General features: G+C 49.4%; 1 protein-coding gene across 1 annotated transcript; it reads right to left on the bottom strand.

The window, feature by feature from the left end:
• Positions 1–648: 648 nt before the first annotated feature.
• LOC121850945 (complement C1q-like protein 2) lies at positions 649–24,780 on the bottom strand. The gene is made up of 2 exons (XM_042344305.1): positions 24,211–24,780; positions 649–828 (listed from the first exon to the last, which is right to left on the bottom strand). The coding sequence occupies exons 1-2, from the start codon at positions 24,772–24,774 to the stop codon at positions 649–651; spliced, it is 744 nt and encodes a 247-aa protein (XP_042200239.1). The 5' UTR covers positions 24,775–24,780.
• Between the last annotated feature and the right edge of the window lie 2,525 nt (positions 24,781–27,305).

The raw sequence follows: 27,305 nt of genomic DNA, 5'->3' as shown, positions 1-27,305 counted from the left end.
GTGCAGAGTGGGGGGTGGGATGAAGAGGGGGGAAGAGAGGGGGGAGGGAGGGGATGAGCGAGGAGTGGGTAAGCGAGGGAGGTGAAGGCAGAGAGGGGGGACTATTTTCCAAGACTGACAGAATGGGTGCACAATCCTACTCTCGACCTTTGGGGATTATCTAAGAATGGAACCGTTAGCTGCAGAAAGCGCACAATCAAGGTCGAGAATTTTGGGGCTGAAATAAAAAGGACAAAACAAACGTATTGCGGACACACACAGAGACTCGCCTGAAACAGCAAGGTGCAAAGGACATCTCTAATGGCCATTCATTCGCTCATGGCTTTGGGATTCCACACTAAACACCAATGACACCTCAAGTGTTTACCACTGTCAATGGCCGACCTGTCACAGGACAGGAAACCTCAGTGTGGGTGAGCTCCAGCACAAATCATACCAACTGCTGTGTGAGGAATGAAACTCGAGAGATTCCATATGGACCCATTGGGTTTGGAGATTGGGAATGGGATTGGGTTTGTGAATGGGATTGGGGAGGGGGGGTGGTTGCCAATTCCAGGCTCCGTTCGACTGTGTGAAGGAGCGTGAAGGTGGTGCCTTGTTGGGCCTGGGGTTGGGAGTGGGGTGGGGGGAGGGGGTGGGGGAGGGGTGTCAGTCGGGGTAGATGATGAACCCAGAGAAGGTGCTGTATTTGTTGTTGTTGCCGCCGTGCACTTTGCCGCCATCGAGTTTGACGTAGACCTCGTCCCCGACGTCCAGGTGCAGGATCACCGTGTTACTGGCGTAATCATAGTTCTGATCAGCATCCTGGGCAATGGCACTCGCTCGCACCTAACCAAGAGAGAGAGAGAGAGAGTCAGAGCTAGAGAGGTGAAGGGGACGGGGGAGTGGGAACTGGTCCCCACTTTCCTCAAGGATCACTACATTTTCTCAGTGAATGTCGGCGGAGAATAATAACAATAATAATAGTAGTAATAATCCTTGCATTTGATACAGCGCCTGCCTCATCGCATCTTCAAGACGTCTCAAAGCGCTTCACAGGATATACTGTAAAGTGTAGCGACTGTGTGTTTTGTGGGCGAAACGCGGCAGCGTCCCCACAAACAGCCGTGGGTTGAAGTGACCAAATTCTTATTCACTTGTTTATTTTTTTGGAGGGATTATTACTCCCGGGTAAAGTCATCCGCCAATCGATTGACAACCAGGTTCCTACCGACTGCCGGATAAACAGAGGGGCGTGTGTGTGTGTGTGTGTGTGCATGTGCTTGTGTGTGGGTGAGTGTATGGGTGAGTGTGTGCATATGTGTGTGTGTGTGGGTGTGGCTGTGTCTCTGTGTGTGTGTGGGTATGTGTGTAGAGTAAGGAAACTTGCCTAAGGTTTGGGCCCATCCCGGATGGGAATCCTTATTAAGAATTCCATGGGACGCCCTGCCTCTGGGATCAGATTGGAAACCCAGTAAGATCCCGTTACACTTCCTTGGGAACAGATATATCACATCCTGATGACGTAGGAGGAGTGTGGCTGGCAGCTCACTTCAACAACAACAACTTGCATTTATTAAACATTGTGACGAGATGTTTGGTTGGTTATATGTTCCTCTGCACCGGTGTAGGTTATTCTGCCTTTCAGGACTTCTGTAGCTCAGTCGGTAGAGCACTCGCCTCGCAAGCGAGAAACCTGGGTTTGATTCCTGGCAGCGCAAAACCTTGGGCAAGTTTCCTTACTCCACACACTCGCCTGATAATAATCCCTCAAGAAAAAAACAATAATAAAATTGGTCACTTCAATCCACAGCTGTTTGTGGGGACGCTGCTGTCTGCAATCAGCTGCCGCGTTTCGCCCACAAATATACAGTCAATTCACTTTACAGTATATCCTGTGAAGCGCTTTGAGACGTCTCGAAGACATGATAAGGCGCCGCATCAAATGCAAGGATTATTATTATTATTATATAGCGCCCGTCACCTGGGGCAGGTCCTGGAGGTGCTTGACAGTGGCGGAGTCTGACAATGTCTAGGTGTTGGAGTTGATCCAAACCTGCAATGATTTGGTGCGTGACAGAAACACATTGTGATGCCAAGGTCCACACTGCCTGTGTGATGATGGTCCCCTCGTCTCCCTGTTGACAGCTCCCAAGGTATCAGCTGTCAGAGCCAACCTGTTGTGATTGCTTCTCCCCTCCACATCCTCAACACATGATCAATCGTGCAGTTTAAGAAGCGATGTTAAGCCTTTTCTCACCCTCGTCTCCCTCCCTCCCCACCGTAACATAAAATGTTACAGCTCCCTTGCCTTGTTCGTGTTTGCTCGGGTGAAGGAAGTCTGGAGAAATAGAGAGCAAGAGAGTGACAATGTCTGGATCTAGCAACTAGCTACAGCCATCTGACAGTGCGTCTGTCTGTCATCTGACATCCGAGGAGAATGCTTCACTGACCACAAAGCAAAGGGGGTGGAGGGGAGAAAGGGGGGGGAGGGGGAGAGAGGGAGTGGGGGAGGACGGAGGGTGGGGGAGAGGGGAGGAGGAGGAGAGGGGATAGAGGATATTGTAAACATAAGTCTAGAATACACTATTTCTAAATAAGGCAAGTTTCCTTACTCCACACACACGCACACACACCACGCGCACACACACACGCACACGCCTCTGCTGACCTCGCTGGAAGTAGAAACCCGGTTGTTAGTCGATTGGCGGATCACTTTTCGTACGTAATAATCCCTCCCCCCAAAAAAATAATAAGAAGAATTTGGTTCCTCAATCCACGACTGTTTGTGGGACATCGCTGTGCGCAACTGCCTACCGCAATTGTTTCACCCACAAAGCACAGTCACTACACTTTGCAGTGTATCCTGTGAGGCGCTTTGAGACATCTCAACGACGTGATAAGGCATTGTTAACGCCCTACTTGTCGGCCTTCCCAACTCCTCCCTCCTTCCTAACCCCCTATTAGTCCACCCGCTCCCTCCGCTCAGCCGGCTCTGGCTGCTCCACGTCCCCCGACCCACCTGCCCCACCATAGGCGGGAGAGCCTTCAGCCACTCTGCCCCCAACCTCTGGAACTCCATCCCCCAGTCACTCCGCCTCGCCCCCTCCTTAGCCTTCAAGTCCCTTCTCAAGACCCTCCTCTTCGACCGTGCCATCGGCCACCCCCCTTCCCCTCCCCTCCCCTCTCCCCCCTGACCCCAGCTCGGGTCTGAAATGCTGTCACTATCCAGCGTCCTGGGACATCCTCCCGACGTGTAAAGCGCTATACACATGTAATCTTGCTGTTGTATCAAATGCGAGGATTGTTATTAATTTTACGTCCTGTATTTCTGCCGTGGAGCCGCTGGTGCTGCCGACCATGGGGTTTGGTGATGTCTCTCCATGTATTATTGTATTTTGTGTTTAATGTTTCACAGCCGCGGCAGCGACAGGCCAGCGGGTAACCTGTCCTCAAGGCAGGCTGGGGATGCCACAGCACAAAGCTGACTCGTAGTCTAGAGGAATAGCTGTCGGCACATTGCTCCAGTGAGTTGGACAGCTGGTCTACAGTACATTGTCTGGCCTCTGCCTCTTTGGGAGGTGAGCGAGACTGCCATCGCTTCTCTCTTCTGAGAACATCCACTGACTAACTGAGGTTGTCATCCAGCCTTCAGACCTGCGCTGGGAGCAATCTGCTCTCCGCTCACCTCACGCGGCTAATCTGGTGGGAGAGGATAGTCGTTTGGAGGATTCCCGTGGGAGCTCAGGTCAGCGTCACGGTGTTCCGTGTCCGGTGAGGTGTCCCCCCCCCCTCCCAATAATGAGCCTGTTTTCCTTAAGGAATCTCGCATTCAATAATCCTGGCATTTGATGTTAGCGCCTTAGCACTTATTTTCGATCCGTTTCAAAGCGCTTCACAGGATACACTGTCAAGTGAGTTTGACTGTATATTTTGTGGGCGAAATGTAAGTCTGTGTTTGATTATTTTGGGCTTTTTTTGATTGAATGTTTCCTGATTCGGGTCATAAATCAAGAAATATGAATTCACGAAAAAATGTATTTTATTGGCCGGTCCATAACGGCTGATTATCTAACGCTGGTCAGGAGCAAAATGTCCTGGAAGGAAACTGGTTCCACATTCAAACCACAGATCACGACCCAGCTCTTCAAAACACAAGGAAATCCTACAAAAAGCTGTTGGCAGCAAAGCCCCAAAGGGGGACAGGTGATTATTGTCATCTCACCTGGCACCTGGATTTCCCTTTCAGGCACTACCTGTCAGTGTGAGAGAGCAGCGCGAGTTACACCAACGGACACATCTATCGGAGATCCACACAGATCAATACCTTCACTAACACAACCCGCTCAACCCTCCTCCTGCCACACTGTGCGTACACTACACACACACACACTGTGCGTACACTACACACACACACACTGTGCGTACACTACACACACACACACTGTGCGTACACTACACACAAACACTGTGCTGACACTACACACACAAACACTGTGCTGACACTACACACACACTGTGCTGACACTGCACACAAACACTGTGCGTACACTACACACACACACTGTGCTGACACTACACACACACACTGTGCGTACACTACACACACAAACACTGTGCTGACACTACACACACACACTGTGCGTACACTACACACTGTGCTTAGAGGCCCTCCTGATTGGCTCGCGTCAGCGCCTCCGCACCTCGGGCGTTGGCAGCATTAGCCTCCACGGCTGCACACTCACCCTCACTGAGCCGGTCAGGAACCTGGGGGTCTTGTTTGACCCTGAACTGTCCTTTCTCTCCCACATCCGCGCCATGACCGGCACTGCCCACCACCATCTCCGCAACATTGCCAGACTCCGCCACTGCCTCACCCCTCAGGCCCCCAAACCCTCACCCACACATTTGTCACATCAAGGCTCGATTAGGAACTCCGTCCTCATCGGCCTTCCCAACTCTTCCCTTCACAAACTGCAGATCATCTAAAACTCTGCAGCTTATGTACTCTCGTGCACCAGTGACCCCATCACTCCCACCCTCACCCGACTCCACTGGCTCCCCATCCCCCAGAGGATCGAGTTCAAGATCCTCGTCCTCACCTTTAAGGCCATCCATGGCCTTGCCCCCTCCTACCTCTCTGATCTGCTGACTCCCTACCAACCTGCCCACTCCTGGAGACCTGAGTTCAATTCCAGGCAGAGGGCGAAAGCTCGGGCAAGTTTCCTTACTCCACACAGAGCCTAATAATAATCCCTCCAAAACCAAAACAATAATAAATTGGTCATATTCAATCTACGACTGTTTGTGGGACATTGCTGTGCGCAATTGGCTGTCGCGTTCGCCCACAAATATACAGTCAATTCACTTTACAGTGTGTTCTGTGAAGCGCTTTGGGACGTCCTCCCGACGTGAAAAGCCCTATATCAAATGCAAGGATTATTATTATTATTATTATATCAAATGCAAGGATTATTATTATTATTATTATATCAAATGCAAGGATTATTATTATTATTATTATTATTATATCAAATGCAAGGATTATTATTATTATTATTATTATCTCCCGCCCGACCTGCCCTACCATCGGTGGCCGGGTTTTCAGCCTCTCTGCCCCCACACTCTGGAACTCCATCCCACAGTCCCTTGGCCTCGCTTCCTCCCTCACCTCCTTCAAGGTCGGTCTCAAGACCCTTCTCTTCGACCGTGCCTTTGGCCTCCCTCCCACCTCTCTACCTTCCTTCACCCCTCCCCCACCCCTCATACCCCACCCCTCCTCAATGCTCGGGCCTTGACATCTGACTGTTCAGCGCTTTGGGACGTCCTCCCAACGTGAAAGGCGCTCTATAGATGTCATTTTGTTGTTGTTGTTACACACACACACTGTGCTTACAGCAAACACACTGTGCGTAGACTACACACACACACACACTGAGTTTACAGTACCCGAACCGAGATTACAATACACGCACTGAGCTTGTGGTACACACGCACACTGTGCTTAGACTACACACACATACTGTGCTTACACTACACACACTGTGCTTACAGTGCACACACACTGTGCTTACAGTAAACAAACTGTGCTTACAGTGCACACACACTGTGCTTACAATACACACACACACTGTGCTTACAATACACACACACACTGTGCTTACAGTGCACACACACACTGCTTACGATACACATCCACACACTGTGTTTCCAGTACACACCCACTGTGCTTACAGTACACACACACTGCTTACATACACATCCACACACTGTGTTTCCAGTACACACCCACTGTGCTTACAGTACACACACACTGAGTTTACAGTACACACACACTGTGCTTACAGTACACATACACTGTGCTTACAGTACACATACACTGCTTACAGTACACACACTGAGCTTACAGTACACACACTGAGTTTACAGTACACACACACTGTGCTTACAGTACACACACTGCTTACAGTGCACACACACTGTGCTTACAGTACACACACTGCTTACAGTACACACACTGTGCTTACAGTGCACACACTGAGTTTACAGTACACACACACTGAGCTTACAGTACACACATACACAAGGTGAGGCAGCTGATATGAGGCCGGAGCAAACTGTCAGCTTCCAAATCACGTCAGTTCTGCACATCTCACCAGCAAAGCGACCAATGCAATACAACACAACAACAGCAACAACTTGCATTTACACCCAGTGCCGCTCACACAGGGCAGTGTCTCGCCGGCTTAATAATGGCGGAGTTTGACGTGGAGCCGAGGAGACAGGGGAGGGTTCCATAGATGCGGTCAAAGAGGAAAGTCTTCAGGTGCGACGTGAAGATAGGCAATGCGGGGCCAGGGTGGAGGGATTCAGGTGGAACGTTCCAGAGTTTGGTTGAAAGCCGAACCAAGGCAAGAGTCTCTCCAAACTGAGCCCTAACTCAGTCCTTAGATCCTCACCCTCGTTTTTCAAGCCCTTTCACGCCCTGGCACCTCCCTAGCTATTAGACCTGCTGACTTGCCAACCCGCTACCCACTGCCCCCCCCGTTCGACCGGCTCCAACCTCCTACCCATCCCTCGCTTTCAGCTGCTAAGCCCCGAAAATCTGGAACACTCTCCCTTTATCCCTCCGCCTCATTGCCCCCCCCAGCCCCCTCACCCCCACCCCCCAGCCTTCCCCGTCTTCCGTTCGCACCTGAAGACCTTCCTATTCGTCCAGAGCCTACGATCACCTCCCCCCGATCTCCCCCCCCACCCCCAGCTTGGCGCCCACTGCGCTCCGCCACTGCCAAACGCTCTGAGGCGCCGCCCTGCGGAAGGTGGTGCGGTGTAAGTGTAAGCCGTTGTCGCTGTTTGTGGGGCATTCCTTGCTGGCGCAGGACTCCTGTCAACGGGAGGAAAGGCTTGTGTTTGCCCAGAGCCACCGACTCCAATCAGGTTACGTTAGCAGAATGGATAAAAAAGGGGGCAATGCCTCGAGAGAAGCATCTCAGATCCACTTCCAACTCCCGAGCAGGAAAAAAACAATCTGGCTTCAATCAGATAGAACTGTCTGGTATTGTCCTGCTATCGATCGCCTGTTGTCCGGGTCGGCATGCTGAGAGATTGCTGCGAGGGCTGGAGCAACAATCAATAGTGTTTTAACCATCCCTGAAGCCCAAACAGTCATTTAATGCCAAGAATTAAAGAGCAGGCATGCTCATGGCATGCACAATATGTACAAATGCATGCTGCATTTATACACATTGTTTTTAATCTCCACTTGTGTCTTTAAGTAGAGATTGCGGCTGTCTGTCTCCGTGTCTCTCTTTCTGGTGTCATGTCTCTACGTCGATCCTCAAACCTCATGTACCCAAGATGTGGGGAAAGACATTTAAGCTTTACAGTCCTCACTGTTCGGCTGATTTATGTTTATTGTGGAGCTGTTATGTTTGATGATAATAATAATAATAATCCTGGCATTTGATACAGTGCCTTATCACGTCTTCGAGACGTCTCAAAGCGCTTCACAGGGTATACTGTGAAGTGCAGTGACTATATTTTGTGCGCGAAACGCAGTAGCCAATTGCGCACAGCAGCGTCCCCACAAACAGTCGTGGATTGAGTGACCAAATTATTATTATGTTTATTTATTTTTGAAGGGATTAATACCCCCTGAAAAGCGATCCCCCAATCGACTTACAAGCGAGTTCCTACTGACTGCTGGTAAACAAGGGGTGTGGAGTAAGGAAACTTGCTTAACGTTTTGCCCCGTCCGGGAATCAAACCGGGTCCTCTCGTTTGCGAAGTGAGTGCTCTAACCACTGAGCTACAGGACTCCACAGGATGATGACGATATGATACTGACTGTGTAAAATTCCACAGATGTCTCCAGCCCTCCGACACTTCCCCATCACTCACCCGTGAGACGAGACAGTGTGCTCAGCAACAATGATGATCAGGGAGTTGTTGGATCGTGGACCTGGGGAGCAACTGGACTGGTCCTGTTTAATGTGAGCCCCTTCCGTAGTCTGGGAAGCCCAAGCCCAATTGGAGTCTCCACCCAACCCGGCGCCTAATACTCTCCGGAATTAGGTGAGCAGGTTGCGTCCCTCCAAGGGGAGCGGGGAGAGAGAGAGAAAGAGAGAGCTCATTCCATTTCAACAGTCTATCTCTGGGGTTTCCATGTGTAGGTGGGATGTGGGAATTCTCAGTTGGGTTTGGAGACTCTTGAGCAACAGTGATGGGTTTCCGAGTGTGTCAGACACCTGGCTGCCAATAAAAAAAGATTAGTCAGTGAAACGCTGGGGGAGAGAGACTATAAGAGGACCATTTAAACCTTCTTATTAAAATGATCGCAGCTCAGGTGCTAATTACTGTTCAGGTCAGGAGTCCTTTCACAGAAGCCTATGTGGTGAGCTCCTCCAGCACTAATCTAACACTGAGCTTTCCACTCGATCTCGTTTCTCTTCGAATACTTATTGAATTCCTTTTAAATGTTACGACCACTTAACAATCACTTGTATCATCTTCTAATAAAGCGCTGAGTGAAAAAAATCATCTAACTTCCTCCCTTTATTTCTTCCAGTAACAATCCTGAGCTCAATGCATCCCCCTGGTTACCTGTTTATTAACGAGTAAGAATGATTGCTCACTAGTTATCCTCTTGACACTGTTCAGAATATTATGAGCCTCTATTACATCCCCTCTCTAACCTTCTCTGTTCCAGTAAAAAACTCCATCCCCGATTTTTAAATGTTTCCCTCAGTTATTTATTCCGTCCTTTTCCTCACACGCAGAGGATCACAGTAGCCTACGTGGTGTAAATGCTGTGAGGAGCTGTTTATTCCCCCCAACTAGTAATTCTGCTTCTAATTGCACACAGTGCTGCTGTACGAAGTGCAGTATAATGAGGCTCACTGGTCCACTACACAAGGCAACAGAGGCTCCTTTGGTTATCACATTAATTGGGGGTTTGGGTTTATTTGCAAGTGCTTCACTGCACAGCATCAGAAAGTCATCTGTATCTTTGTGGCCCAACTGTGCATTGTTCATTCATCATAGGATCAAAGGGTCAAACTCCTGGTGATGAGATCAATCTAACAGTGGAGTTTCCACCCCACTGCAGATCTCACACTCCCTCAGTGGAATCTGGCTGCTCAGTTACTGAATGCTTCTCAGGTCACTGGACAGTTAGGGGAACAACGGGGTGGGGTGGGGGGTGGGGGGAGTTAGGGGTGGTGGATCGTACTGAGCGACACCACTCTCTCCCATATTAAAGTAGCAGAAAGATGTAGGTGATAATCTTAACACTTATAATAATATTTAATAATCCTGGCATACAGCGCCTTATCACGTTATGGAGACGTCTCAAAGCGCTTCACAGGATATGCTGTAATTGACTGTGTATTTTGTGGATGAAACGCGGCAGCCAATTGCGCACAGCAGCGTCCCCACAAACAGCCGTGGATTGAGGGATCAAATCCTTATTATCATTTACTTAAACCACACTGCGTTTCACACATTCATTACCCATAAATACAGCCACTACACCTCATAGTAAACCTTAATAGGCTTTTCGTGGTACATCAAGTGCAACATTATTATTAATTATTATTATCTCTCGGCAAAGCTAATAAAACATCACACTGATGTGCTGAGCTAAGTGTAGTGTAAGTACTTGTGTGTGAATAATAAATTGGTCACTTCAATCCGCGACTGTTTGTGGGACGCTGCTGTGCGCAATTGGCTGCCGCATTTCGTTTCGCCCACAAAATATAGTCAATTCACTTTACAGAATATTCTGTGAAGCGCTTTGAGATGTCTCGAAGATGTGATGAGGCGCTGTATCAAATGTAAGGATTATTGTAATTCCGTATAAAATCTATCACTGACAAAGGAGGAGGGAGGTGAATTTGCCCATTTCTCTGTGAGTAGGTGACCCTCCCCATATCAGCTGTGTGTATTTGGGGGCGATGGAGCATCTTTGTTCCGTCTGGCTCATCACAAAGATTGTTGTTGTGTTTCCTTTACTTCTTTTTAACAGCAGCTGTTTCCCACAGCGACCTGCAACAACTTGGGGTCTTATTAACCAAGCGGTATCCAGATCCACTGGCGAGAGGAAAAGACAAGCAGATATTCCAACAGAATACAAATGACTTGTTCAATGCTCTCTACTTGCTCAGGAATTGTTGTTGCGTGGTATTCCAGAGCTCTCTCTCTCTCTGTCTAGTTACCGTTGTTGTCTAGGTGTGTAGTTTAAGACAATATTTAGCAAATAGTAATTTAAATTTTTTTAATTTCACCCTCCAATACATTGCTGGTAGCACAACAATAAGAGGCCGACTATTTAATATCCTGTGTGAAATTAAAATGTGGTTAGATTACAGTTTAAATCCCACAAGATACACATTCAATTCACTTTACAAATTATCCTGTGAAGCACTTTGAGACGTCTGAACGACGTGATAAGGCACTGTATCAAATGCAAGGATTATTATTATATATTACGGTTAAAATGCAGTGTCAGCAACAACAACAACAAGATTCCATTTATAGAGCGCCTTTCACGTCGGGAGGACGTCCCAAGGCACTGGACAGTTGGGTCAGGACCCGAGCATTGGGGGGAAATGGTCAGGGTGAGGGGAGGGAGGGAGCGAGGAGGGGGTAGAGAGTCGAGAGCGGAGCTGAAGGTACGGTCAAAGAGAAAGGTCTTGAGACCGGCCTTGAAGGAGGAAAGGGAGGAAGCGGCGAAGGCACTGGGGGATGGAGTTCCAGAGCCTCGGGGCTGAGAGGCTGAAGGCCACCGATGGTAGGGCGGTTGGGGCGGGGGATGTGGAGCAGACCGGAGCCAGAGGAACGGAGGGTACGGGCAGGTAGGGAGGGGGTTAGTAGGTCGGAGCAGATAGATTATTTGAACAAAGAAAATCTCTCAACACGCGCATTTCCGTCAAGTGTAGTGACTGTATTTGTGGCAAAGATCACTTTGCAATGAGATCCCTGAAATGCTCTGTATTTTAATAACAAACATATTTTAAAAAAGTAGCATTTTACACATTCATAGAATGTGTGAGATTTGGGTGAATTATCAGTGAGCGTGAAAAGTCAGCCTCAATACAGAGAAACTCACAAAAATACACAGCCCGACACCGGGGAGATGTGGTCAGTGCTTCCCATATATAGCACTCAATCAACCTAACCTTGCACTTTAACAACAACAACAATAAATGACATTTACACAGCGCCTTTCACATCAGGAGGATATCCCAAAATCTTATCAAATCTTACCGCTCCGCCTTCACATCCGCTAAATCGTCTTTCTACTCCAAAACAATCCAGAAGGCCAAGGACAACCCCAGGTTCCTCTTCTCCATCACCAACCGGCTCCTCTGCCCACCCTGTCACGCTTCACCCATCCTCTGCTCCAACTGCGAGGTGATGCTGGACTTCCTCAAAACCAAAGTCGAGGAGATCCGCTCAGCTGCTTCTGCCCTTCCTTCTACTACCCCCTCCCTATCTCACCACGGCCCCTACCCAACCCCCTCTCTACACCTTCGAACCTGTCGCTCCCTCCTTTCTCACCATCACCATAACCCACATGAAACCGACCAATTGCTCCCTCGACCCCATCCCTACCCCTCTCCTTACCTCTCAGCTCCACCTCCTTCCCCCTCTACTGATAGCCATCAAAACCCTCTGTCCACTGGCACCATTCTCACCACTTTAAAAATGGCCATCATCACTCCTATCCTTAAAAAACCCTTCCTGGACCAATCCCTGCTCTCAGACTGTCGCCCCATCTCCAACCTCCCTTTCCTCTCCAAGGTCCTGGAACAAGTCGTTGTTTCCCAGCTTCTCTTCTTCCTCTCCCGCACTCCCTTCATGAACCCTTCCAATCGGGTTTCCGGACCGCCCACAGCACAGAAACAGCTCAGATCAAAGTGACAAATGACATTTTGTCCATCTGCGACCAGGGCTCCCTCAGCCTCCTCGTCCTCTCTGCTGCCTTCGACACCGTTGACCATTCTATCTTCATCCACCACCTCTCCTCTCACCTCAACCTTCACGGTTCTGCCCTTGACCGGTTCAGATTGTACCTCTCACCCCCCCCCACTTCATCTCCACAAACGGCTTCTCCAGCCCCCGCACCGTCTTGTGCGGCGTTCCTCAGGGCTCTGTCCTTGTCTCCTCTTCAACATCTATATGCTCCCTCTTGGTGACATCATCCGCAGACATGGGGTCAACTTCCACATGTAAGGGATGACACCCAACTCTCCCTCTCTGCCTCCCCCCTCGACTCCAGGACCCACTGCTGTCCTGACACAATGTCTGTCAGACGTCAAGTCCTGGATGAGAGCCAACTTTCTTCAGTTCAACGTCAACCAGACCGAGGCTTCTGATTGGCTCCCGTCAGCGCCTCCTCACCTCAGGCGCTGACAGCGCCACCATCCATGGGGCTCACTCCCCCTCACTGAGCCAGTCCCGAACCTTGGGGTCTTGTTTGACCCTCAACTATCTTTTCTACCCCACATCTGTGCCATGACCTGCTCTGCCTTCCCCACCTCCTCAACCTCGCCCGGCTCCGCCACTGTCTCACACCGCACCCCCCGAGACCCTCACACACACCTTCATTACATTGAGGCTCGACTATGCAAACTCACTGCTTGTCGGCCCCCAACTCCTCCCTCCACTGACTGCAGCTCATCCAGAACTAACTCTGCAGCCCATGTCCTCTCCCGCACTAACATCCCCATCCTCACCCGACTCCACTGGCTTCCCATTACACAGAGGATGCAGTTCAAGATCTTGGTCCTCACTTTCAAAGCCCTCCATGGTCTTGCTCCCCCCTACCTGAGTGACCTCCTAACCCCCTACCATCCTGCTCGCTCCCTCCGCTCAGCGGGCTCCAGCCTGCTTCATGTCGCCTGCCTTGCTCGCCCACCATTGGCAGGCGGGCCTTCTGCCACTCTGCCCCCACCCAAGGGACTGTGGGATGGAGCTCCAAAGGGTGGGGACAGAGAGGCTGAAGACCCGACCGCCAATGGTGCCTGCTGAGCGGACTGAGCGGGCAGTTTGATAAGGACCAGAGATGTAGGAGGGAGCAGGTCAGAGATGTAGGAGGGAGCAAAGCCGTGGAGGGCCTTGAAGGCGAGGACAAGGATTTTGAATTCTATCCTCTGGGGGATGGGGAGCAGTGGATTTGGGTGAGGGTGGGGGAGATGGGGTCACGGAGCCTGGTCCGGGAGAGGACAAAGGCTGCAGAGTTCTGGATGATCTGCAGCTTATGGAGGGAAGTGTTGGAGAGGCCAACAAGGAGGGAGTTGGCTTAGTCAAGCCTGGATGAAATAAGTGCTTGGATGAGGTTACTGTTGCCGAGGTGGGGGAAGGCAGAGCGGGTTATGGCTCGGATGTGGGCTAGAAAGGACAGTTGGGGGTCAAAAAAGCCGCGTTTCAAGAATTATTGAGGGCGAGTGACACACACCGTGTTAATATCCATATTAAAGTCAACTGCCTGTTTGCAGTCAGGTTAACACGGCCAGTTCTGAGACAGAATCAAATCAATACAGCAGCCAGGCCAGGCTCAACTGGCAGCTCATTAACCAGTGACTTATTAGACAACCTCTGGGCACGTTTTAAAAGTCAGAACCAACCACTTTGCGTCTCAAATCGCTTTTCACTTGGGTTGAAATGAAATGAGTCGGTCACTGGAAATGTTTGCTCTCTCTCCCCGGGTCATGGCTGCCAACATCTAATAATAACAACAATAATAATAATCCTTGCATTTGATACAGCGTCTGATCACGTCTTCGGGACGTCTCAAAGCGCTTCACAGAATGCACTGTAAAGTGAATTGACTGTATATTTTGTGGGGGAAACGCGGCAGCCAATTGCGCACAGCAGCGTCCCACAAACAGCCCTGGATTGAAGCGACCAAATTATTATTATTATTTATTTTTGAAGGGATTATTACCCCCGGAAAAGCGATCATGTCTTTGAGACGTCTCAAAGCCCTTCACAGAATATACGGACAAGTGAATGGGATTGTGTATTTTGTGGCGAAACGAATATCCCTCCCCAACACTTTCCCTCCAGTCTCGAGCAGGAAGCCCGAGCTCCGAGCTCCCTCATCCTGCCCTCACCCCAGCCCTTCACTGCATCACAGTGACACGTCCACTTTCCTTCCCAGTCAGAGGGCCTAATTAATGCCAATTAGTGCTGAATTATGGACAGTTTTCTGCTGCATCCTGAGCTCTTACTTGATCTTGCCCCAACGCTTTTTGCTCACAATCTCCACAGAGAGAAGGCTTTCACCCTGGCGTTCTGGTTTGCTAATCCAAGTCCCAGTGGTGAAAGAAAACCTTCTGACCTCTGTCCACCTCCGCCCACATCTCACTATCGGAATCTGACAACTGCACTAATGGGAGCCTTTTAATTTTTACTCTTCTCCCTCTCCCCGTCTCCTCTCCTGTTATTGCTACTGACTACTGAGGAGGTTTACACCAGCTTTCAGCACTGAGAGGACATTGGGAACAAGGGGTGTGAATGAAAAGATTAGTTCAGCATTTCAGAGAGCGCTGCTGTCTGTGCAGGTGGGTTGTGGGCTATTTCACGTTTGTGAGGTTCATCCCAGCAGTCACAGAGCAACAAGCAACGAACATCACACTGACCGCGGGAGTACAATACAGTGGCTGATTCACCAGAAAGATTGTTAGACGGCTGAGAGTTTGGATGAGACATTAAACTGTTCTGCTGGTTCAGGAGGATGGGAAAGTACTCTCCACACTACTTTTCACCCACAAAATACACAGTCACTCCACTTCACACTACATTTTATGAAGCGCTTTGAGACGTCTCAACGAGGTGATAAGGCACTGTATCAAATCCCAGGATTGTTATTATTATGAGCAGTGAGAAACTGTGTGTGTGCTTGTGTCGTGGCTTGTTCCTCATCTCAATGATTTGGGGGCAATAAACGGTATTGATTCGTATTATTTTCATCTTCAAAGTTGCGGGCGAGCCTTGAGTGATTGAAATTGTTGAAACGTTGGCCAGATCTCTGCCTGGATCGCAATGTCAGGTCTAATTGGTTGGAGCCATTTTTTTGGTCACGTAGAAACCCATCACTGTTGCTTAAGAGTCTCCAAACCCAATTGAGAATTCCCGGCCTCCCACCGACACCTGGGAACCCCAGAGAGAGATTGTCAGAATGGAATGCGCTCTCTCTCTCTCTCTTTCTCTCTCCCTGGAGGGACGCCTCTTGCTCACCTAATTCCAGAAAGTATTAGGCGCAGATTGGCAAGAGCCAAGGCTTGGTGTGGGGGAAACCCAGAGTGTGTGTTGGGATAAATGTTGGAGTCTAACCAGCTAAACCCACACATTGCTTGGCCACTGATATCACTGTCTGGCTAAGCTTTCCCGCAGCTTGTCCATCTAGGACCCTGGCTTGTAGGGTTAACAACTACAACATGCACTAAACACCCTCCACACAGGGTAGCATCTCAGAGCGCTTAAAAGGCGCTGGGGATTTCCTGCCCCCAGTGATGCAGCCACAGACGTGTAGTTACTGGATGAGCTGACACTGGGAAAGCTGGTGACACAAACAGCCAAGAAAAGGTGTGGAGGAAAAAACTGCCCTGTAAGGAACCTGCAAAATTATGATATTGAAGGCAGATGATGTACACATAACCACTAGACTCTCTATACTGTATCTGAATATCCTCAGCACATCAACCAATTCTGCCAATGAAATAATGATTATTTGAAGAGCCTCACATGCCGGCTGCTGACAGAAACCTACAATACAAAACTGGATCAGGCTCCAGATGACATATATAAAATGCTGGAGTTAGCGACTGGCAATCCAGGACTTGCCACAATTTCCACCTCAACCAATATTACACTGACAGCCGTGTGAACCTTGTTGTTGTTGTGATTCTCTCTCAGGCTCTTGCTACTCGTCTCCTCTCTCTCGCTACTGTAAAAGCTCAGCCTGGATTCCACCAGGATCACAATTACCTGATTATTTCGGTATCAGAAATTCAAGCAACTCAGCACATTATCCCTACACATTGTTTGTGGGACGCTGCTGTGCGCAATTGGCTGTCACGTTTCACCCTCAAAATATACAGTCAATTCACTTTGCAGTACATCCTGTGAAGCGCTTTGGGACGTTCGAAGACGTGATAAGGCGCTGTATCAAATGCAAGGATTATTATTTTATTATTGTGCTTCAAATGTCTCAGCCACAACACTGCAACCACCCACTCAGCACCTTGATCTCAGGTGAGAAAATAATAATAGCAATAATAATAAATAATAATAATAATCCCCGCATTTGATACAGCGCTTCATCACATCTTCGAGACGTCTCAAAGCACTTCACAGGATATACTGTGAAGTGAATTGACTGTGTATTTTGTGGGTGAAACGCGGCAGCCAATTGTGCACAGCAGCGTCCCACAAACAGCCGTGAATTGAGTGACCAAATAATTATTGTTTTTTTTTCTCGAGGGTTTATTATCAGGCGTGTGGAGTAAGGAAACTTGCCCAAGGTTTCGCTCTGCTCCAAACGGCCAACAAAAGGTTGGAAATCACTTGCTGCAGAACATCCCAGACCATCGTTCAGGGTCACAATCAGTAACAAGTTCAGTCACAAACCAGAATTAGATCAGCCACATTTCACAGCGCTCCCAGGGCCTGACCTGAGCACAAGACACTTCTCATCGAAGGGACACAAAGTGCCCGATTTTAGTCACTACAAGAAAGTGTATAAAGTGTATTTTGTGGGCGAAACGTGGCAGCCAATTGGGCACAGCAGTGTCCTTGTTTAGCAGTTTAGTCTAAAGGGAGTGGGATTAGTTGGCGGCTCTTTCAAAGATGGTCTGAATGGGCTCTTTCTCTGCTGTAAGATTCTATGAAACTGGTTTGACAGAGGGAAGGTATTTTACCCATGAAAATCAAGGGACTCAGACACCACAACGCCTGGAATCCCAGCTGAACTGGTTTCGATTGTGGCCCATGTAAACACAACACACACCAATCAATCCAACTGCTGCATAAACATTAATGCTTATACCGATGTAACTTGTATTAACACCATGAGACACATAGAGCGGTTTACTCGCTGTTAAACTGATTTAAGTTGCAGTTTAAAGGCCTCAAAAGTAATTTCAAAGGAAACATTAAATATTTATCCAATAAACTTTATGTGTAAGTGGGAGTAAAATCGTCCCATTATCCTGTCTGATTTCCATTTAAATGGCTGTATAAAGTTTTAATTTATGACGATCTACTTCACTACATAGCAATTTACACTTCAAGTATCGCAGTACAATCTGGTCTGGTGCCAGTCGCCAGTGTCTAGTGTTAGCATGAGGAGTCAATGATAATAATAATCCTTGATACAGCGCCTTATCACGTCTTTGAGACATCTCAAAACGCTTCACAGGATATACTGTAAAGTGTAGTGACTGTATATTCTGTGGGCGAAACGAAATTCGGCAGCAAACAGTCGTGGATTGAGTGACCAAATTATTATTTTTTTTTGGAGGAATTATTACCCCCGGAAAAGTGCACACAAAGTAAATGTGTGGAACAGGTTCCCGAGGGAGACAGGTGGAAAGAAAATGTTGATTCGTTCAAGAACAAATTAGATAGATTTCTGTTAGGGAATAATATCTGGGGGATACAGTATAAAGTTTGGGATGTGTGCAAGTGATGGTGAAAGACAAACCAGATGGACCTTGAATCTTCTTATGTTCCTGTAAACGTCTGTGTAATAGTGGGGAGCTCAACCACCATTTACAGTGAAACCCTGTCGTTTCAGACGGGATACCAAACTGGAAACCAGTTAAACATCTCACCTGAAGGACAACTCCTCCAGTGCTGCCCCCGGCAATGCCATGGGGTGTCAGCCTGGACTGTGAGCTCAATGAAACCACCATCTTCTGCCCCAGAAGCAAAAATGACAGCAACTGACAGCAAGGCACTCATTATCACACCAGCTCCTTTTCCATTGTCAGTATGATTTGTAAACACAGCAAGAATGGGTTTGTCCTTTTAATTATGGGGCAATTGATCTCAAGGCAATGTGGCTAAATGCCGAGAAGCTAAGCCCCACCACGACATAGATCAGGCGCTGGCTGAGATGACAGCGTGTTTGTTTGCAGGACAGATCGTCCTTCACCAGGCCCTCCTCGCCAACAGCTCTCGTGTCCCGCGCACACATTGGGAAGTTAGACTTTATTGTGAACGCACAACAACAACTTGCATTTACAGAGCGCCCCTCACACAGGGTAGAGTCCCAGAGCGCTTCGCACACAGTACAATAAATGAAAGAAAGAATAAAAATACTACTACTACTAATAATAATTTGGTCAATCAACCCATGACTGTTTGTGGGGACGCTGCTGTGCACAATTGGCACCATGTTTTGCCCACAAACTCTACAGTTAATTCACTTTATGGTGTATCCTGTGAAGCGCTTTGAGACGTCTCGAAGACGTGATAAGGTGCTGTATCAAATGCAAGTTTTATTAATATTATTTTTAAAAATTCCAAATCAAAGTACATTAACTGCGATGAAATGGAATCAATGGAACAAAGCAGCAACGTGTGAGAGAGAGAGAGAAAGGAGAGAGAGAAAAAAACGCATCAGAAAAAAAGACAAGACAACTGCAATATTATACAAACAAGATGCTGGGACAGGAGCAATTAAGTGTGTTCTGTGATTGAGCTGCGGTGGAGTAACAGATGGGGAATCAATTCCAGGCCACACTTTGATCTCTATATAAAATCTGCCCTTTCCCAACCAATGTCAGGAATCCCTTATGGAGAGCCCAAACACGCAGACGGGCCTTCAATCAATGTTACCTCTGTGTTTGCTCCTGTTCACTAATTGTGTCATTGTCGGGTTGTGAGCGGTTGCATGTTTGTGCTGCACATAGTGGTGCTTCTCCGCTGCTTAAAGGGAGACTCATAAAAAAAGTATGCATATCCTGTGCATTGTTAGCCTGTCTGCACTCCCCATAAGGGGGGGGGGGGGGTACAAGACCCCATTTCTAACTGCGTCCTGTAACCCCTCCACCAAGTGGAGTGCGCAGAGACAACTCTTTATAATAATAATACTAATCCTTGCATTTGATATAGCGCCTTATCACGTCTTTGAGACGTCGCTCCTGTCCTGTAAAGGGAAAACAACATGTTGCGTCTCTTCGTTCTGTCACAGGATTTGTTTCTGTTTTGAGATAAGCGTAAATATTTTTGTTTACAAATAAATATATATATTTTGTAAAAAAAAGCCTTCTTGTGCCATCCAATAGCCCCGCTGTCTGGGGCTCAGTCCACACAGCAAAGTGCAGGGAAAGGGGGACCAGGCGATAACTGGAAATACAATGGTTAATAGATTTAATTCAGCGGCTTATATTTTTGTCAGAAATCAGGGAAAGAAATCCCCAGGAATACGAGTCTTTAGGTAGATAACTACATCTAGAGAAGGGTGTTTCTCTCTCCAACCCGGTGTCCTGGCCAACAATTCCCCAGATAAAACTGCTCACACTTCACAGCCATTTGTGGAACACCTGCTGTGAGTTTTTCTACAAAATACACAGTCACTATATCTTGCAGTAAATTATATGAAGCATTTTGTGGCGTGTTGGTGACTTGAGAAGGCGCTGTACCAAATGCGAGGATTATTATTAACTCAATGATGTAAAGCTGAATCTGTTTAAGGTTTGTGTCTTGCAGTTTGAGTTGAACACGGCATTACTGAATAAATAATATAAATCGTTATAAAAATAACTTCATGCCATTTGCACAGTCCTTTTTCCTCTCTCAAGACACCTGCCTTTTTAAGATAAAATGAAGCCCATAATACGGAATTTATTAGATCAGCCGTGTGTCAGACACACGTGGAAACCCATCACTGAGGGTCCAAATAACACGGAGAGTTCCACCTATACATTCCACCGACACGGAAACAGGTAACTGTGTGTGGAATGGAATGCTTGTTCTCTCCCTGAATGTTCACACCCATCTCACCTAAATCCAGATTCATTCCTCCCGGGGGAAGGATAATATATAAATGCAAGTTGTTGTTAACAGGAGCAGAGGGGGAAGAATCCTTGGCCCCAGTTAGTAATAGGAGGAATGACTTACCCACGGAGGTGATGGCGCAGAACAAGAATTAGCTCGCTACTTGGGGAAGCAATTAAATGAAGTGTAAGGGAGACGGAATAACATGGGCTTATAATAATAATAGTAATCCTTGCATTTGACACAGCGCCTTATCAAGTCTTTGAGACGTCTCAAAGCGCTTCACTGAATATACTATAAAGTGAATTGACTGTATATTTGTGGGTGAAACTTGACAGCCAATTGCGCACAGCAGCGTTTCACAGACAGTCGTGGATTGAAGTGATCAATTTATTATTATTATTATTTTTTAATTTATTATTATTTTGAAGGGATTATTACCCCCAGAAAAGCGATCCGCCAATCGATTAACAACCGGGTTCCTACTGACTGCTCAGTAAACAGAGGCGTGTGTGTGGAGTAAGGAAACTTCCACCCTGCCCGGGAATCAAACCCGGGTCCTCTGGCTTGCGAGGCGAGTGGTCTATCCACTGAGCTACAGGACTCCTTACTGCCTTACGTTGTGTAAGGGCTCTGGGCTGAGGGAAACCCAGCTGCAGAAGGCAGGTAAAAAATGTGCTCCATCGAGACGGCTCCTTAACAGTCTGGATCCTGCCTCTCTCACTGGACTCCAGCTGAGAAGTAATGAGTACAGCAGGTCGGGGAGGCTGGCTTTTTTCCATCATAAATAGCTGAATAATAAGTAGTTCAGATTTAGACGGCGTATTATCCAGACAAACATCTTACAGTTGCTGCATTTAGTGTTTGATAGTAAAAATTACCTGCACCCGTTATCATGTCAGAGCTTACTAAAAAGCCCGTCAGGAACCCGGAGTATGTGGGAACCCATTGCAAACTGTCCCCACTGCAGGACTGACTAAACCCACAGGACACAGTGGGTCAGGATTACAATCTTTTGCTCATGAGTGATTACATACATACACACATCATCTCACACACACACACACACACACTATCACACACAATCTCACACACACACACCATCTCACACACACCATCTCACACACACACACACTATCTCACACACACACACACACACACAATCTCACACACACACACACAATCTCACACACACACACCATCTCACACACACCATCTCACACACACACACACACTATCTCACACACACACATACACAATCTCACACACACACACACACAATCTCACACACACACACCATCTCACACACACCATCTCACTCACACACCATCTCACACACTCACACATACGTACATTTAGGAGCAGCAGTAAGTCTAAGTTAATATCACTTCTTGATCCGAGTCTGAACGTATACAGCAGATATATAATAACAACAATAATAATAACCCTTGCATTTGATATGGCACCTTATCACGTTGTTGAGATGCCTCAAAGCGCTTCACAGATATCAAGTGAATTGACTGTGTATTTTGTGGGTGAAACGTCTTATAATACAAAATTATAAGAACGTAAGAAATGCTAGGTGTAAAAAGACCAAGGTCCATCCTTCCTGGCGGTCGCCTGCACATCTGTCCCAAACTCCCTATGAACTACATCCTATGTTATTTCCTAAAAGAAAACTATCTAATCTGTGTTTGAATGAATCAACATTTCTTGCGTCAACCGTCTCTAGTATTGGCGTAGATTTCTTCTGAATTTCCCCCCCAAATATTACGAATATTATCTTGTTACAATTTTCTATCTGACTTCAGTTTATCGGATGCCTCTCGTAGTCTCTTCACCAATACGCCCACCAGCTCTATTCAGTCCCAGACAACAATGGCTTCTCTCTGCCCCTGTCCACTCCTGTGTGTGTGTGTGTGTGTGTGTCCAGTACAAGTGACACTCAGGCCCGACTGACCTAAACCACGGCTCGCGCTCTCGAGCACTAACTAACACATCCCATGTTGTGAGCAGCACCCTGAGGTGGTGACACAATCATCTCCTGACGCATCTCCTGACACACACACACGACCCCTTTCCCCCCTCCCCTCCCCCCCTAAAGCAGACGTCAAGTGCTGGACTAATGATTTGTGTGTGAATCACGGCAATCGAAGCCAATATAACTGATCTGACACAGCACAGCACCCGATCACGTCTTTGCCACATCTCAAAGCGCTTCACAGAATACACTGTAAAGTGAATTGACTGTATATTTTATGGGCGAAACGCGGCAGCAAATTACGCACAGCAGCGACCCCACAAACAGCCGTGGGCTGAAGTGACCAAATTATTATTATTGTTTTTTTTTAAATGTTGCCCACTCCACACGGTGTGTGAGTCGGGGCAGATGTCACACTTTTTATCACTAATATTTTTTCAGACATTTTAAACGTATTTTGGTGATAACTCTCTCTCTCCGTTAGGTATTAAAAACGAGATTTTTTTTTAACTCTATGAAGATGATATTCCCCCATTTCCCCCCCGTTAAAGTCCCCCTTAATTGCCTCTCCTTTACATCCACACCTTAAAGTGAATTGACTGTCTATTTTGTGGGCGAAATGATAAGACAATATCTCAAGGCTAAGATGCTGTGACATTCCTGTGTTGAGTCCCACTTTATACACTGGTGTTCAGTAACAGGTGAAGGTGGGACTGGTTTCGCTGCTGTTGGATGTGTTTGTGCACTGTTTCGCTGACGACAAAAATCCTTTCTTTTAACTTAAATCTCATCGAATTTAACATTCCATCCGCACTATTCCCACAAACTGTCAGTCACACAACTCTCCAATTCTCAACTGAAATGTGAACTGTACCACATTCTCTTTCTCGCCGTCTCTCTCTCTCTCTCTCTCTCTGTTTCTCTCACTCCGTGTTTGTGTATATCTCTCTCTCTCCGTCTATCTCCGCCTTTCTCTCTCTGTGTCTGCGTCTGTCTGTCTCTCTCTCTTTGTGTCAGTCTCTCTCTCTCTGTGTCAGTCTATCCGTCTCTCTCTCCCCCTCTCTGTCTGTCTCTCTGTCTGTCTCTCTCTCCCCCTCTGTGTGTGTCTCTCTCTCTCGCTCTCTGTCTTTCTCTCTGTCTCTCTCTCTCCCCCTCTCTGTGTGTCAGTCTTTCTCTCTCTCTCTGTCTCCCTTTCCCTCTCTCTCTCCCCCTCTCTGTGTCTCTCTCTCTGTCTCTCTCTCTCCCCCTCTCTGTATTCTCTCTCTCTCCCCCTCTCTGTGTCTCTCTCTCTCTCTCTCTCTCTCTCCCCCTCTCTGTGTGTCTCTCTCTCTGTCTCTCTCTCTCTCCCCCTCTCTGTGTGTCTCTCTCTCTGTCTCTCTCTCTCTCCCCCTCTCTGTGTCTCTCTCTCTGTCTCTCTCTCTCTCCCCCTCTCTGTGTGTCTCTCTCTCTGTCTCTCTCTCTCTCCCCCTCTCTGTGTGTCTCTCTCTCTGTCTCTCTCTCTCTCCCCCTCTCTGTGTCTCTCTCTCTCTGTCTCTCTCTCTCTCCCCCTCTCTGTGTGTCAGGAGATGAAGTTATGTCCCTCTGTTGACCGCGGAGTAAAGTCTGAGAAACTTTTTCTGGGAGAAGGAAGGGGTTGAGTTGGGGGCAGAGTTGGGGAGGGGGTGGGTGGGGTGGGGCAGAGTTGGGGGGGGTGGGGGTGGAGTTGGGGGGGTGGGGGGGGGGGGGAGGGGGTGACTTACCTGACCGTTCTTGCACAGATCTGCCCACATACTGACCCCGTCGCCCCCTCTCATCAGCACATGGTAAGTGAAGAAGTAGATCCCGGGGACGGTACAGGTGAACTTTCCGGTTGAGGCTTCGTAGTGGTTCCCGATGTTGGTGACCACATCGTCAAACTTCAGGATCTCATACCCTTCGTGTGGTTTCCTGAGACCCGCGTAGAAGGCGATTCTGGGGCTGTGGAAGGAGGTACTGAAGGTACCGGTGCCCGAGGCTCCCAACACGCCGTGTCTCCCCGCGTCCCCTCTCTCCCCGGGGGGACCCCTCGGCCCCGGGGCGCCGGGCTCTCCGGGGGGTCCCCGGGGTCCCACTCGGCCCCGGCGCCCCTGTTCCCCTCGGCCCCCGTGGAGGAAGGGCGGTGGGGACATGAGGGTCAGGTCCTGGATGGCCTCGGCTGCCGTGGCCCCGGGCTGTGGGCTGTAGGGCTCACACACCATCCGACAGCTCCCGAGCATCTCGTAATGAGCGGAGGCTTTGGCGCTCTGCACCAGCAGCGGAATGGCGATCAGGAGCAGTAGGACCATCGCCACTCCGATGGCCGCCCCGACCACCCGCTTCCTCCGACTGATCCGGGACGCAGCCAGTGTCAGGTCCTCGGCCGCGTGGGGAGGAATAGTGAAGGATTAAAGCCGAGACCCCCCCCCACCGCCACCGCCACCACCGCTACCCCCGACCACCGCCTCCACCAACACCGCCACCAACACCGCCTCCAACACCAACACCCGCACCGCACCGCACAGAGAGGCGATCAAAACTGCCCCAAACCTCTCAGGAGGGAGTGAGTGAGAGAGAGAGAGAGAGGCACAGACTGCTCTGGGGGGGGGGGGGGGGGATGGAGGCTGAGGCTGGGGTGGGGGGTGGGGGGTGTGTGGGGGTGGTGGGGTGGGGGTGGGGGGGTGTGTGTGTGGGGTGTGTGTGTGTGTGTGGGGGGGGGGGGGTGTGGGGTGTGTGCTGGGGGGTTGTGTGTGGGGGGTGTGTGGTGGGGGGTGGGGTGTGTGGGGGGGGTGTTTGGGGGGTGTGTGGGGGGGGGTGTGGGTGTGTGTGTGTGTGGGTGTGTGTGTGGTGTGTGTGTGGGGGGGGGTGTGTGTGGGGGGGGTGTGTGTGGGGGGGGGGGGGGGGGGGGTGGGGGTGTGTGTGTGGGGGGGGGGGGGGTGGGGGGGGGGTCAGCCCAGGTACAGAGACAGGAGATGAAGACAAGTTCCCATCAGCAGCGGAGCCACAGCCACAGAGTGAGAGCAGCGGCGGAGATGAGATGAGAGACTGCGCTGAGAGGAGGGGAGACCCGGGGGGGGGTCTGTCTGTCTGGTCTCTGCTGGACAATGTGAGCGACCCCTGTCCTGCCCTCCCCTCCCTGTCCTGCCCTCCCTGTCCTGCCCTCCCTGTCCTGCCCTGCCCTCCCTGTCCTGCCCTCCCTGCCTGTCCCGTCCTGCCCTCCCTGTCCTGCCCTCCCTGCCTGTCCTGTCCTGTCCTGCCCTCCCTGCCTGTCCTCCCTGTCCTGCCCTCCCTCCCTCCCTCCCTGCCTGTCCTGTCCTGCCCTCCCCTCCCTGTCCCTCCCTCCCTACCTGTCCTGCCCTCCCTGCCTGTCCTCCCTGTCCTGCCCTCCCTCCCTCCCTGCCTGTCCTGTCCTCCCTCCCTCCCTGCCTGTCTGTCCTGCCCTCCCTGCCTGTCCTCCCTGTCCTGCCCTCCCTCCCTGCCTGTCCTGTCCTGCCCTCCCTGCCTGTCCTCCCTGTCCTGTCCTCCCTCCCTCCCTCCCTGTCCTGCCCTCCCTCCCTCCCTGCCTGCCTGTCCTGCCCTCCCTCCCTGCCTGTCCTGCCCTCCCTGTCCTGCCCTCCCTGTCCTGTCCTGCCCTCCCTGTCCTGTCCTCCCTCCCTGTCCTGCCCTCCCTCCCTGCCTGTCCTGCCCTCCCTCCCTGCCTGTCCTGCCCTCCCCACCTCCAGCTGCTTGTGAGAACCACAACTTCCTGACACCAGCAGCGATTACGGAGCTGTGTGTGTGTCTGTGTGGCTTTACCCACAGCTCAGCCCTGTCCTGTCCTGTGCTGTCCTGTGCTGTGCTGACCTGCGCTGTCCTGTCCTGTCCTGTGCTGTGCTGTCCTGTGCTGTCCTGTGCTGTACTGTCCTGTGCTGTCCTGTGCTGTGCTGTCCTGTGCTGTACTGTCCTGTGCTGACCTGTGCTGTGCTGTGCTGTGCTGTCCTGTGCAGTGCTGTCCTGTCCTGTGCTGTCCTGTGCTGTGCTGTCCTGTCCTGTGCTGTGCAGGAGGTGAGGAGATCCACTCTGTGGCTTATTTTAAATTAAAAACAACGTTCACTCCATCAGCCCCACAGCCCCATCCCCAGCCCCACACCCCCAGACACAACGTTGGGAGCAAATGATGCAATGTTAGTGTTCCAGTTCTGACTGGGAAGTGAAACGAGGCCCTGAGCTGTTTAAATAAGCTGAAATAATAATAATAATTCTTGCGTTTGATGCACCGCCTTGACACGTCTTTGAGACGTCTCAAAGCGCTTCACGGTTTAGCGAATTGACCGTACTTTACGGGTGAAACGCGGCAGCCAATTGTGCACAATTGTGCAACGGTGACGTGACAACATTTCTGTGAAAATAATAGTGTTTAATAACAGGTTTCAGCTCACTCTCACAACGCACTACTCGCCTCTGCCCGGCATCGATCAGACTTGCAGATCGAGGTAAATCCTGGAGTTTTTATTAAACGTGACATTAGATTAACACGTTAAACAGGCAACGATGGCGGCTTTTCATCCCATGTTATAACTAGTTTCCAGCTTTGTCACCTCTGTTAGGAGATGCTGAGGAGTGAGCGGGCACCACCGAATGATTCCTTTGCAAAGCATTCTGACACTTTGGTGATTTACCAACACACATACCCGCCCTTTGTTGTGCACTTTAGCCCCAGTTTCCCTCGGGAGAACCAAGGGATTTGTGAAGAGAAATGAATTGGCGATTAAAGGGAATTGGCTTTGCTCGGCTCCTGACTGCTTTTCAAACGTCCAACTTGATTTCTCGTTAAAGCCCCAATCTCGACACTCCCATCCAT

This window comes from Callorhinchus milii, unplaced genomic scaffold (assembly GCF_018977255.1).
Source record: "Callorhinchus milii isolate IMCB2004 unplaced genomic scaffold, IMCB_Cmil_1.0 Scaffold27, whole genome shotgun sequence".
NCBI classification, from domain to species: domain Eukaryota; kingdom Metazoa; phylum Chordata; class Chondrichthyes; order Chimaeriformes; family Callorhinchidae; genus Callorhinchus; species Callorhinchus milii.
This window is presented reverse-complemented; position numbering and strand designations above follow the sequence as displayed.

Coding starts and splice junctions, on each gene's coding strand:
- LOC121850945 (XM_042344305.1), bottom strand. CDS start 24,774: ATGGTCCTACTGCTCCTGATCGCCATTCCGCTGCTGGTGCAGAGCGCC. Junction 829..24,210: donor ATCTGTGCAAGAACGGTCAG/GTAAGTCACCCC, acceptor TCTCTTGGTTAG/GTGCGAGCGAGTGCCATTGC.